The 14,802-nt window shown below is 49.8% G+C and overlaps 1 protein-coding gene across 1 annotated transcript; it reads right to left on the bottom strand.

The window, feature by feature from the left end:
- Positions 1 to 365: 365 nt before the first annotated feature.
- On the bottom strand, positions 366 to 11,352 carry LOC126259637 (uncharacterized). The gene is made up of 3 exons (XM_049956563.1): positions 10,980 to 11,352; positions 3,026 to 3,546; positions 366 to 473 (listed from the first exon to the last, which is right to left on the bottom strand). Exons 1-3 carry the CDS (start codon positions 11,350 to 11,352, stop codon positions 366 to 368), a joined length of 1,002 nt encoding a protein of 333 aa, XP_049812520.1.
- Between the last annotated feature and the right edge of the window lie 3,450 nt (positions 11,353 to 14,802).

Below are 14,802 nucleotides of genomic sequence, written 5' to 3'. Positions count from 1 at the left end.
TTTACTGAAACCCTCACACACTTCTAATAAGGATTTTACACAGAAATTGCGTCGAGATTAAGTACTGTAGGCTCCAGGGCGGGTTTAATCCTAGAGCGTAACACGGCTGCAGCCTTCACATGAAAGCTCTCCTGGGAGTCTAGTAGTTCGCATCCGACGCAATATTCTACATTTACTGAAACCCTCACACTCTTCTAATAAGGATGCGACACAGAAATTGCGTCGAGATTAAGTACTGTAGGCACCAGGGCGGTTTTTATCCTACAGAGTAAAACGGCTGCTGCCTCCACATGAAAGCGCTCCTGGGAGTCTTGTACGATGTATCCGACACACTACTGCACATATAATGAAAACCTCTCTCACATCTACTGAGGATGCGACACAGAAATTTCGTCGAGATTAAATACTGCAGGCTCCAGGGCGGGTTTTATCCCAGAGAGTAACACGGCTGCAGCCTCCACATGAAAGTACTCCTGCGAGTCATGTAGTTTGTATCACACGCACTACTGCCCATTTACTGAAACCCTCACATTCTTCTAATAATGACATGACACAGAAATTGCGTCGAGATTAAGTACTGTAGGCTCCAAGGCGGGTTTAATCTAGAGAGTAAAACGGCTGCAGCCTCAGCATGAAAGCTGTCCTGAGAGTCTTGTAGTATGCATCCGACGTAATACTGCACATTTACTGAAACCCTCACACTCTTCTAATAAGGATGCGACACAGAAATTGCGTCTAGATTAACTACTGTAGGCTCCAGGGTGGTTTTTATCCTAGAGAGTAATAAGGCTGCAGCCCCCACATGAAAGCTCTCCTGGGAGTCTAGCAGTTTGTATCATACGCATTACTGCCCATTTACTGAAACACTCACACTCTTCTAATAAGGATGCGACACAGAAATTGCGTCGAGATTAAGTACTGTCGTCTCCAGGGCGGGTTTTATCCTAGAGAGTAAAACGGCTGCAGCCTCCACATGAAAGCTCTCCTGGGAGTCATGTAGTTTGTATCCGACGCACTACTGCCCATTTACTGAAACCCTCACTTTTCTAATAAGGATGCGACACAGAAATTGCGTCGAGATTAAATACTGTAGGCTCCAGGGAGGGTTTTACCCTAGAGAGTAAAACGGCTGCAGCCCCCACATGAAAGCTCTCCTGGGAGTCTAGTAGTTTGTATCCGACGCATTATGCCCATTTACTGAAACCCTCACACTCTTCGAATAAGGATGCGACACAGAAATTGGGTCGAGGTTAAATACTGTTGGCTCCAGGGCGGGTTTTCTCCTAGAGAGTAAAACGGCTGCAGCCTCCACATGAAAGGTCTCCTGGGAGTCATGTAGTTTGTATCCGACGCACTACTGCCCATTTACTGAAACCCTCACACTCTTCTAATAAGGATGCGACACAGAAATTGCGTCGAGATTAAATACTGTAGGCTGCAGGGCGGTTTTTATCCTAGAGAGTAAAAAGGCTGCAGCCCCCACATGAAAGCTCTCCTGGGAGTCTAGTAGTTTGCATCCGACGCATTACTGCCCATTTACTGAAACCCTCACACTCTTCGCATAAGGATGTGACACAGAAATTGCGTAGGGATTAAGTACTGCAGGTTCAAGGACGGGTTTTATCCTAGAGAGTAAAATGGTTGCAGCCTCCACATGAAAGCTCTCCTGGGTGTCATGTAGTTTGTATCCGACGCACTACTGCCCATTTACTGAAACCCTCACACTTTTCTAATAAGGATGCGACACAGAAATTGCGTCGAGCTTAAGTACTGTAGGCTCGACGGCGGGTTTTATCCTAGAGAGTAATACGGCTGCAGCCTCCACGTGAAAGCTCTCCTGCGAGTCAAGTAGTTTGTATCCGACGCACTATTGCCCATTTACTGAAACCCTCACACTCTTCTAATAATGAGATGACACAGAAATTGCGTCGAGATTAAGTACTGTAGGCTCCAGGGCAGGTTTTTTCCTAGAGAGTAACACGGCTGCAGCCTCCAAATGAAAGCTCTCCTGGGAGTCTTGTAGTTCGCATCTGACGCAATATTCTGCATTTACTGAAACCGTCACACTCTTCGAATAAGGATGCGACACAGAAATTGCGTCGAGATTAAGTACTGTAGGCTGCACGGCGGGTTTTATCCTAGAGAGTAATACGGCTGTAGCCTCCACATGAAAGCTCTCCTGGGAGTCATGTAGTTTGTATCCGACGCACTGCTAACCATTTACTGCAACCCTCACACTCTTCTAATAATGAGATGACACAGAAATTGCGTCGAGATTAAGTAGTGTAGGCTCGAGGGCGGGTTTTATCCTAGAGAGTAACACGGCTGCAGCCTCCACATGAAAGCTCTCCTGGGAGTCTTGTAGTTCGCATCTGACGCAATATTCTACATTTACTGTAACCCTCACACTCTTCTTTTTGTGACGGCCTTCGTAGCGACAACACTTCGCTGTAGAAACGGCCTACGAAGTCACCGCCACACTTTTAATAGCGGGCCGACCGGTCCGCTGGAACAGTGAACAGAAAGATGAAAGCCCAAACACTCGGATTAAATGAAAGTCGGTACTTATCTTTATTAACGACGATACAGAACACAGTGGTGAACATGGTCTACAGAAATCTGTCTAGTTCGAGTCGGAGCGGCTAGGTCAGCGTCGGCTGACGACAAACAACAACTCTGCTGCGATGAACACACAACTGACTAGCAGGTACACAATTCGGTGGCGAGTCTACAACTGAGCGGCGAATCCAGAACTGTCCTAGCGCTCGCGACTCCAGCGCTTAGGAAGCCAGAAGCCAGCGGTGGCGCGCGCAGACTTGCGGCGATTTCCTGTTTCGCTGGCGCTGCTTATGCGGACGGCGTCCGGACTTTGATGCTGCCAACCTTTTTGGCAGCGGGCTTGGTTGGCATTACTGGCTAGGATATAACACTCCTCCCCCCCAAATCGCCGCACCGTCGTTGAATAATGACGTGGCGAGCGTCGACGGCGGGGGAGGGGTCTGGCCGCAGACGTAGCAGAAGAGACCGGGGCGGAGACTGGTGTCGGTGGTAGTCCCCGGTCCGCACCCCAGCATTGGCTGCGCGGGGCCTCGGGAAACACCGACTGGAAACCGAGGTTAGGGTGCACGCCTGTGACCACGGGCGCAGCTTCTGGTACTGGACGCGACGGGGCGTCTGGACCCACGAAGAGAGGCAGCGTCTCCTGACGCTGCGTCGACGGCTGCGGAGTGGGCGCCAGACAAGGCGCTGCGGTGTCAGACTCCTTGGGGGTGCCCAAGGAAAGCGGCTGCAGTACAGGCTGCATAGCCACCGCTTGGGAAGGCGGCCCGGCTGAGGGGTCGACGTCCATCAGCTCCGAAGTCGGTGGCGACTGAAGAGGGACCGCAGGCGCCGGAGAGACCACCCGGGGCGCTCCCGCATGAAGCTGCGCGGGAGGCATCAACGGGATGGGCTGTCGGCGTGGTAGCGGCGACGGCTGCTGCTGCTGCTGCCCTGGGGGCGGCAGCGAAGTCGGAAGGCGCGGCTGGAACCCGCCGCGGACCAAATCTGTGGACAAAGAACGAGCGGCAGAATCCGGGCGGCCAGCGCGGCGCAACTGGTTCTGATTCCTCCTGTGCACCCCAGTAACACCGTGAACAGTATAAAAACCGCGACCCTGGACACTTATCACGGTACCACGTTCCCAACGACGGCGACCGTGATAAACTCTGAAAAAAACGGCGTCGTTGCGCTGAAAACGCGTGTGATGCTCAGAAGCGGCGGGTCGATCCGGGGGGTGCAACAACCGTAGTAGGGTGCGATGACGACGGCCGTGGAGAAGCTCCGCAGGCGAAGGGCCGTCGCGTGGTGTGGTCCGGTACGACGACAGGAACGTGATGAGGGTCTGCTGACGAGAGTGCGTAGCACGAAGGCGGTCCATATGATCCTTGAATGTGCGTACAAAACGTTCCGCTGCACCATTCGATTGAGGGTGGAACGGCGGAGTAAGAACATGGCGAATGCCATTGGCAGAACGAAAACTTTCAAATTCAGCAGAGGTAAATTGTGGACCATTGTCAGATACTAAAACTTCTGGAAGACCCTCAATACAAAAAATTGAAGTCAACACCTGTATAGTTCGTGCAGACGTTGTAGACTGCATGGGCACAACAAACGGAAAATGACTAAATGCATCTATCACGATGAGCCAACGAGAATTCCAATATGGACCAGCGAAATCAATATGTACTCGCTGCCAGGGACCGGCAGGGCGTGCCCACTCAAAATAGCGTTGAGGCGGAGCAGCTTGGTGTTCGGCACACGTCGAACAATCTGCAGACATCTGCGTAATCTGCTTATCAATGCCGATCCATGTACAATGACGGCGGGCAAGCTGCTTGGTGCGGACCACTCCCCAATGACCTTGATGCAACAAGTCGAGGACCTTGGATTGGAGCACTTGGGGAACCACTACACGAAGCTGGTCATTCTCGGTGCGTAACAGCAAAACTCCGTGCGAAACAGACAACAGATGACGTTGCGGATAATAGCGACGAACCACAGGATCCGATATGTCCTTTGCCTTGGACGGCCAACCACGTTGAACAAAACTTAATAGTAAACTCAGATGAGGATCCGTAGCTGTCTCACGTGCCACCTGACGATAATCAATCGGAAAATCCCGGAGGGATTGATGCTCATCGGCGTCAATCTGATGGCAAGAGTCGTCAGAGGAATCGAAGACATCATCCGCAGCAATCGGCAATCTAGAAAGCGCGTCAGCGTTTGCATGCTGAGCTGTAGGGCGATACAGTATCTCATACTGGTATTGTGATAACAAAAGAGCCCAACGTTGTAGTCTCTGAGCTGTCCGCGGAGGAACTGGTTTAGACGGATGAAACAGCGACGTCAGGGGCTTGTGATCTGTGACTAAGTAGAATGGTCTACCATAGAGGTAGTGATGGAATTTTGTGACACCGAACACAATAGCCAACGCTTCCATGTCCAATTGGCTATAATTACACTGAGCTTTGTTTAACAATTTAGATGCGAACGCAGTAGGACGTTCGGTGTTACCGACTCGGTGAGACAACACAGCACCGAGACCGAAAGAAGAAGCATCACAAGCTAACACCAGAGGCTTGTTAGGGTCGTAATGGACCAGACAACGATCATTCAATAAAGCCTCTTTTAGCTGCTGAAAGGCTGATTGGCAATCAGCTGACCACACAAACGGAACATTCTTACGGCGGAGACGATGCAACGGTGCAGCAATCTGTGATGCATTAGGTATAAACGTAATATAATATGTCAATTTGCCAAGAACTGCTTGCAATTCATGCAGATTGCGAGGGGCGGGCAAATCACGAATAGCTGCTAAATGTGACTGGGAGGGATGAATGCCTTGAGCATTAATAACATGTCCCAGATACTCCAACTCCGCAAGGAAAAATGAACATTTATCGATGTTGCAACGTAGGCCTGCCTGAGACAACACTGTAAACAAACACTCCAAATTACGGAAATGTTCAGCAGGCGTCCGACCGGACACAACAATATCGTCTAAATAGTTGCAACACGATGGCACATTAGCCAAAAGTTGGGATAAAAAACGCTGAAAAACAGCTGGAGCTGACGCACAACCAAAAGGCAAACGCAGAAAACGGAACAACCCCAACGACGTGTTTATGACAAAATACTGTTGTGATTGCTCGTCGAGGGGCAATTGCAAATATGCTTCACGGAGATCAATTTTGGAAAAGAAACGAGCTTCCCCTAACTTATCCATCAGCTCGTCCGGCCTAGGTAAAGGAAAAGAATCAATGACAGTTTGAGGATTAACTGTCGACTTAAAATCAGCACACAAACGTAACTTGCCAGACGGTTTCTTTATAATAACTAAGGGAGAAGCCCACTGGCTCGCTGAAACGGGTTGAATATCACCGTCGTTTTGCCAACGACGAAGTTCATCTTCTACAGGTGCCCGGAGGGCGTGAGGCACTGGACGAGCACGAAAAAATCGAGGCTGAGCATTATCTTTTAACGTAATATGAGCGGCAAAGTTCGCAGCACAACCGAGTTCGTCTTTAAATATGTCACTGTATCGTTTACACAAATCGGTTATGCTGTCTTGAGGAACAACAACAGAATTAAGTTGCAACACATTGTTTTGGATAGACAGGCCAAACAAGTCAAAACAGTCTAATCCGAAAATGTTTACACTGTCTGTAGCGCGGAGCACTGTGAATGAAACTGTTTTTGTGTTGCCCCGGAATGTGGCTGGCACGCTACATACACCTAACACAGGAATGTGTTCGCCACTATAAGTAGCCAAAGAATGTTTTGCCGCTGAAAGTTTAGGGCGGCCGATAGCCGCATACGTAGCACTATTTATGAGAGTCACAGACGCACCAGTGTCTAATTGAAAATTGAAGGTCTTATCCTGGATGCGTAGCTTCACAAATAGTTCATTACACTGTCTCTGGATCGGTGCAGCGGAGGCGGAAGACACAAAATCAGCGCGTTTAGCGCGTGTTCGCTGCTTACGACAACTCGTGGGTTGGGCGGGTGGAACAACAACTCCCGCTTCACTTGCAGTCGGTACATTACTTTTTACAGCGTTTGAAGTACGCTTGGGTCGCATAGCAGAGGGCTGGGTGGGTGGCTTATTGCGAACAAGTTTATTACCCACACGAACCGTGGAAGAGTCGTTACACGCGACCTTCTGGGCGGGCTGGCTTTGAAGAACATGAATATCCATGGGCTGGGCAGCACTAGAATTGTTCTTGCGTTTACGCAAACAAACAGTCTGGATGTGTCCTTTCCTTTGACAAAAGTGACAAACCGCGTTTCTTAACGGGCAACGTTCACGAGGATGAGCAAGAACACACTTAGGGCAAGACTTAAGTCTATCATTTTGCACACGCGGCTGACGAATGTGTTTAACATGACGCGGCCGGCTAGTGTTTACAGTCTGACTCTGCCGGTGGGGCCGCGGGCGTGACATAACTTGCTTAGCACAGGCAATTTGAGAAATACATGGCTGATCTAACTCACACTCAGCATAGTCAAAAGTATCTTGGGCTTCAATAATGTTCATCACAGTCTCTAATGACGGGTCAGGCAACTTTAAGATAGCAGCACGAATACGAGAATCTGCAATGTTTTGAGTAATAGCGTCGCGTAACATGACATCACTGTAGGAAGCTCCACACACACAATTAAATCGGCACTGACGGGTGACGCCCCGTAAATCTGTTAACCACTGTTTATTAGATTGATGTGGCAGTTTCTTTAATCTGAAGAACTTGAATCTGGCCGCTGCCACATGAACTCGCGACTCGAAATACTCAGCAAGCTTGGTAACAACAACGTCATAGTCTAAAGCTTCTGGCTTGGATTCCGGGAACAACTTACAAAGTAGTCGATAGACTTCCACGCCTGCAGTGGAAATTAAATAAAGCTGCCGCTCATTACCTGTGATTTTGTAGACTGACATGTGCGCCTGCAACTGCGCGAAATATTCTTGCCATTCTTCTCGTGATGCCTCAAAAGCACGAACAGGCGGTGCTGCCTGTGCTTGTTCCTTGTGTGGTGGTGGATTAGCCGCTTGTTTGGCGATTGCTTCCACCAGACTTTGTATTTGCTGACTCTGTAACAAGATCAACTGTTGTAATTCGGCAGACATAGTGAACACAAATTAAACCAGCCCCCAAAATTCTATCTCAAGAAACAAGTTAAACCAGCCCTGCACACGAGTTCGGAAGTCCTCGTCGCCAGTTTTGTGACGGCCTTCGTAGCGACAACACTTCGCTGTAGAAACGGCCTACGAAGTCACCGCCACACTTTTAATAGCGGGCCGACCGGTCCGCTGGAACAGTGAACAGAAAGATGAAAGCCCAAACACTCGGATTAAATGAAAGTCGGTACTTATCTTTATTAACGACGATACAGAACACAGTGGTGAACATGGTCTACAGAAATCTGTCTAGTTCGAGTCGGAGCGGCTAGGTCAGCGTCGGCTGACGACAAACAACAACTCTGCTGCGATGAACACACAACTGACTAGCAGGTACACAATTCGGTGGCGAGTCTACAACTGAGCGGCGAATCCAGAACTGTCCTAGCGCTCGCGACTCCAGCGCTTAAGAAACCAGAAGCCAGCGGTGGCGCGCGCAGACTTGCGGCGATTTCCTGTATCGCTGGCGCTGCTTATGCGGACGGCGTCCGGACTTTGATGCTGCCAACCTTTTTGGCAGCGGGCTCGGTTGGCAATACTGGCTAGGATATAGCAGTTCTAATAAGGATGCAGCACAGAAATTGTGTCGAAATTAAATACTGTAGCCTCCAGGGCGGGTTTGTGCTAGAGAGCAAAACGGCTGCAGCCTCCACATGAAAGCTCTCCTGGGAGTCTTGTAGTATGTATCCGACGCAATACTGCCCATTTATTGAAACCCTCACACTCTTCTAATAAGATTGCGACACAGAAATTGCGTCGAGATTAAATACTGTAGGCTCCAGGGCGGGTTTTATCCTAGAGAGTAAAAGGACTGCAGCCTCCACATGAAAGATGTCCTAAGAGTCTTGTAGTTTGCATCCGACGCAATATTCTCCATTTACTAAAACCCTCACACTCTTCTAATAAGGATGCGACACAGAAATTGCGTCGAGATTAAGTACTGTATAATCCAGGGCGGGTATTATGCCAGAGAGAAAAACGCCTGCAGCCTCCACATGAAAGCTCATCTAGGAGTCATGTAGTTTGTATCCGAAGCACTACTTCCCATTTACTGAAACCCTCACACTCTTCTAATAAGTATGCTACACAGAAATTGCGTCGAGATTAAGTACTGTAGGCTCCAGGGCGGGTTTAATCCTAGAGAGTAACACGGCTGCAGCCTCCACATGAAAGCTCTCCTGGGAGTCTAGTAGTTCGCATCCGACGGAATATTCTACATTTACTGAAACCCTCACACTCTTCTAATAAGGATGCGACACAGAAATTGCGTCGAGATTAAGTACTGTAGGCACCAGGGCGGGTTTTATCCTACAGAGTAAAACGGCTGCAGCCTCCAGATGACAGCTCCCCTGGGAGTCTTGTAGGATGTATTCGACACACTACTGCACATTTTATGAAACCCTCTCTCACATCTACTGAGGATGCGACACAGAAATTGCGTCGAGATTAAATACTGTAGGTTCCAGGGCGTGTTTTATAATAGAGAGTAAAACGGCTGCAGCCTCCACATGAAAGGTCTCCTGGGAGTCATGTAGTTTGTATCCGACGCACTACTGCCCATTTACTGAAACCCTCACACTCTTCTCATAAGGATGCGGCACAGAAATTGCGTCGAGATTAAATACTGTAGGCTGCAGGGCGGTTTTTATCCTAGAGAGTAAAAAGGCTGCAGCCCCCACATGAAAGCTCTCCTGGGAGTCTAGTAGTTTGCATCCGACGCATTACTGCCCATTTACTGAAACCCTCACACTCTTCGCATAAGGATGTGACACAGAAATTGCGTAGAGATTAAGTACTGCAGGTTCAAGGACGGGTTTTATCCTAGAGAGTAAAATGGTTGCAGCCTCCACATGAAAGCTCTCCTGGGTGTCATGTAGTTTGTATCCGACGCACTACTGCCCATTTACTGAAACCCTCACACTTTTCTAATAAGGATGCGACACAGAAATTGCGTCGAGCTTAAGTACTGTAGGCTCGACGGCGGGTTTTATCCTAGAGAGTAATACGGCTGCAGCCTCCACGTGAAAGCTCTCCTGCGAGTCAAGTAGTTTGTATCCGACGCACTATTGCCCATTTACTGAAACCCTCACACTCTTCTAATAATGAGATGACACAGAAATTGCGTCGAGATTAAGTACTGTAGGCTCCAGGGCAGGTTTTTTCCTAGAGAGTAACACGGCTGCAGCCTCCAAATGAAAGCTCTCCTGGGAGTCTTGTAGTTCGCATCTGACGCAATATTCTGCATTTACTGAAACCCTCACACTCTTCGAATAAGGATGCGACACAGAAATTGCGTCGAGATTAAGTACTGTAGGCTGCACGGCGGGTTTTATCCTAGAGAGTAATACGGCTGTAGCCTCCACATGAAAGCTCTCCTGGGAGTCATGTAGTTTGTATCCGACGCACTGCTAACCATTTACTGCAACCCTCACACTCTTCTAATAATGAGATGACACAGAAATTGCGTCGAGATTAAGTAGTGTAGGCTCGAGGGCGGGTTTTATCCTAGAGAGTAACACGGCTGCAGCCTCCACATGAAAGCTCTCCTGGGAGTCTTGTAGTTCGCATCTGACGCAATATTCTACATTTACTGTAACCCTCACACTCTTCTTTTTGTGACGGCCTTCGTAGCGACAACACTTCGCTGTAGAAACGGCCTACGAAGTCACCGCCACACTTTTAATAGCGGGCCGACCGGTCCGCTGGAACAGTGAACAGAAAGATGAAAGCCCAAACACTCGGATTAAATGAAAGTCGGTACTTATCTTTATTAACGACGATACAGAACACAGTGGTGAACATGGTCTACAGAAATCTGTCTAGTTCGAGTCGGAGCGGCTAGGTCAGCGTCGGCTGACGACAAACAACAACTCTGCTGCGATGAACACACAACTGACTAGCAGGTACACAATTCGGTGGCGAGTCTACAACTGAGCGGCGAATCCAGAACTGTCCTAGCGCTCGCGACTCCAGCGCTTAGGAAGCCAGAAGCCAGCGGTGGCGCGCGCAGACTTGCGGCGATTTCCTGTTTCGCTGGCGCTGCTTATGCGGACGGCGTCCGGACTTTGATGCTGCCAACCTTTTTGGCAGCGGGCTTGGTTGGCATTACTGGCTAGGATATAACACTCCTCCCCCCCAAATCGCCGCACCGTCGTTGAATAATGACGTGGCGAGCGTCGACCGCGGGGGAGGGGTCTGGCCGCAGACGTAGCAGAAGAGACCGGGGCGGAGACTGGTGTCGGTGGTAGTCCCCGGTCCGCACCCCAGCATTGGCTGCGCGGGGCCTCGGGAAACACCGACTGGAAACCGAGGTTAGGGTGCACGCCTGTGACCACGGGCGCAGCTTCTGGTACTGGACGCGACGGGGCGTCTGGACCCACGAAGAGAGGCAGCGTCTCCTGACGCCTCGTCGACGGCTGCGGAGTGGGCGCCAGACAAGGCGCTGCGGTGTCAGACTCCTTGGGGGTGCCCAAGGAAAGCGGCTGCAGTACAGGCTGCATAGCCACCGCTTGGGAAGGCGGCCCGGCTGAGGGGTCGACGTCCATCAGCTCCGAAGTCGGTGGCGACTGAAGAGGGACCGCAGGCGCCGGAGAGACCACCCGGGGCGCTCCCGCATGAAGCTGCGCGGGAGGCATCAACGGGATGGGCTGTCGGCGGGGTAGCGGCGACGGCTGCTGCTGCTGCTGCCCTGGGGGCGGCAGCGAAGTCGGAAGGCGCGGCTGGAACCCGCCGCGGACCAAATCTGTGGACAAAGAACGAGCGGCAGAATCCGGGCGGCCAGCGCGGCGCAACTGGTTCTGATTCCTCCTGTGCACCCCAGTAACACCGTGAACAGTATAAAAACCGCGACCCTGGACACTTATCACGGTACCACGTTCCCAACGACGGCGACCGTGATAAACTCTGAAAAAAACGGCGTCGTTGCGCTGAAAACGCGTGTGATGCTCAGAAGCGGCGGGTCGATCCGGGGGGTGCAACAACCGTAGTAGGGTGCGATGACGACGGCCGTGGAGAAGCTCCGCAGGCGAAGGGCCGTCGCGTGGTGTGGTCCGGTACGACGACAGGAACGTGATGAGGGTCTGCTGACGAGAGTGCGTAGCACGAAGGCGGTCCATATGATCCTTGAATGTGCGTACAAAACGTTCCGCTGCACCATTCGATTGAGGGTGGAACGGCGGAGTAAGAACATGGCGAATGCCATTGGCAGAACGAAAACTTTCAAATTCAGCAGAGGTAAATTGTGGACCATTGTCAGATACTAAAACTTCTGGAAGACCCTCAATACAAAAAATTGAAGTCAACACCTGTATAGTTCGTGCAGACGTTGTAGACTGCATGGGCACAACAAACGGAAAATGACTAAATGCATCTATCACGATGAGCCAACGAGAATTCCAATATGGACCAGCGAAATCAATATGTACTCGCTGCCAGGGACCGGCAGGGCGTGCCCACTCAAAATAGCGTTGAGGCGGAGCAGCTTGGTGTTCGGCACACGTCGAACAATCTGTAGACATCTGCGTAATCTGCTTATCAATGCCGATCCATGTACAATGACGGCGGGCAAGCTGCTTGGTGCGGACCACTCCCCAATGACCTTGATGCAACAAGTCGAGGACCTTGGATTGGAGCACTTGGGGAACCACTACACGAAGCTGGTCATTCTCGGTGCGTAACAGCAAAACTCCGTGCGAAACAGACAACAGATGACGTTGCGGATAATAGCGACGAACCACAGGATCCGATATGTCCTTTGCCTTGGACGGCCAACCACGTTGAACAAAACTTAATAGTAAACTCAGATGAGGATCCGTAGCTGTCTCACGTGCCACCTGACGATAATCAATCGGAAAATCCCGGAGGGATTGATGCTCATCGGCGTCAATCTGATGGCAAGAGTCGTCAGAGGAATCGAAGACATCATCCGCAGCAATCGGCAATCTAGAAAGCGCGTCAGCGTTTGCATGCTGAGCTGTAGGGCGATACAGTATCTCATACTGGTATTGTGATAACAAAAGAGCCCAACGTTGTAGTCTCTGAGCTGTCCGCGGAGGAACTGGTTTAGACGGATGAAACAGCGACGTCAGGGGCTTGTGATCTGTGACTAAGTAGAATGGTCTACCATAGAGGTAGTGATGGAATTTTGTGACACCGAACACAATAGCCAACGCTTCCATGTCCAATTGGCTATAATTACACTGAGCTTTGTTTAACAATTTAGATGCGAACGCAGTAGGACGTTCGGTGTTACCGACTCGGTGAGACAACACAGCACCGAGACCGAAAGAAGAAGCATCACAAGCTAACACCAGAGGCTTGTTAGGGTCGTAATGGACCAGACAACGATCATTCAATAAAGCCTCTTTTAGCTGCTGAAAGGCTGATTGGCAATCAGCTGACCACACAAACGGAACATTCTTACGGCGGAGACGATGCAACGGTGCAGCAATCTGTGATGCATTAGGTATAAACCTAATATAATATGTCAATTTGCCAAGAACTGCTTGCAATTCATGCAGATTGCGAGGGGCGGGCAAATCACGAATAGCTGCTAAATGTGACTGGGAGGGATGAATGCCTTGAGCATTAATAACATGTCCCAGATACTCCAACTCCGCAAGGAAAAATGAACATTTATCGATGTTGCAACGTAGGCCTGCCTGAGACAACACTGTAAACAAACACTCCAAATTACGGAAATGTTCAGCAGGCGTCCGACCGGACACAACAATATCGTCTAAATAGTTGCAACACGATGGCACATTAGCCAAAAGTTGGGATAAAAAACGCTGAAAAACAGCTGGAGCTGACGCACAACCAAAAGGCAAACGCAGAAAACGGAACAACCCCAACGACGTGTTTATGACAAAATACTGTTGTGATTGCTCGTCGAGGGGCAATTGCAAATATGCTTCACGGAGATCAATTTTGGAAAAGAAACGAGCTTCCCCTAACTTATCCATCAGCTCGTCCGGCCTAGGTAAAGGAAAAGAATCAATGACAGTTTGAGGATTAACTGTCGACTTAAAATCAGCACACAAACGTAACTTGCCAGACGGTTTCTTTATAATAACTAAGGGAGAAGCCCACTGGCTCGCTGAAACGGGTTGAATATCACCGTCGTTTTGCCAACGACGAAGTTCATCTTCTACAGGTGCCCGGAGGGCGTGAGGCACTGGACGAGCACGAAAAAATCGAGGCTGAGCATTATCTTTTAACGTAATATGAGCGGCAAAGTTCGCAGCACAACCGAGTTCGTCTTTAAATATGTCACTGTATCGTTTACACAAATCGGTTATGCTGTCTTGAGGAACAACAACAGAATTAAGTTGCAACACATTGTTTTGGATAGACAGGCCAAACAAGTCAAAACAGTCTAATCCGAAAATGTTTACACTGTCTGTAGCGCGGAGCACTGTGAATGAAACTGTTTTTGTGTTGCCCCGGAATGTGGCTGGCATGCTACATACACCTAACACAGGAATGTGTTCGCCACTATAAGTAGCCAAAGAATGTTTTGCCGCTGAAAGTTTAGGGCGGCCGATAGCCGCATACGTAGCACTATTTATGAGAGTCACAGACGCACCAGTGTCTAATTGAAAATTGAAGGTCTTATCCTGGATGCGTAGCTTCACAAATAGTTCATTACACTGTCTCTGGATCGGTGCAGCGGAGGCGGAAGACACAAAATCAGCGCGTTTAGCGCGTGTTCGCTGCTTACGACAACTCGTGGGTTGGGCGGGTGGAACAACAACTCCCGCTTCACTTGCAGTCTGTACATTACTTTTTACAGCGTTTGAAGTACGCTTGGGTCGCATAGCAGAGGGCTGGGTGGGTGGCTTATTGCGAACAAGTTTATTACCCACACGAACCGTGGAAGAGTCGTTACACGCGACCTTCTGGGCGGGCTGGCTTTGAAGAACATGAATATCCATGGGCTGGGCAGCACTAGAATTGTTCTTGCGTTTACGCAAACAAACAGTCTGGATGTGTCCTTTCCTTTGACAAAAGTGACAAACCGCGTTTCTTAACGGGCAACGTTCACGAGGATGAGCAAGAACACACTTAGGGCAAGACTTAAGTCT

This window comes from Schistocerca nitens, chromosome 5 (genome assembly GCF_023898315.1).
Source record: "Schistocerca nitens isolate TAMUIC-IGC-003100 chromosome 5, iqSchNite1.1, whole genome shotgun sequence".
In the NCBI taxonomy this organism is placed as follows: Eukaryota; Metazoa; Arthropoda; class Insecta; order Orthoptera; family Acrididae; genus Schistocerca; species Schistocerca nitens.
The sequence above is the reverse complement of the archived record's forward strand: the minus strand, read 5'-3'. Positions and strand labels throughout refer to the sequence as shown.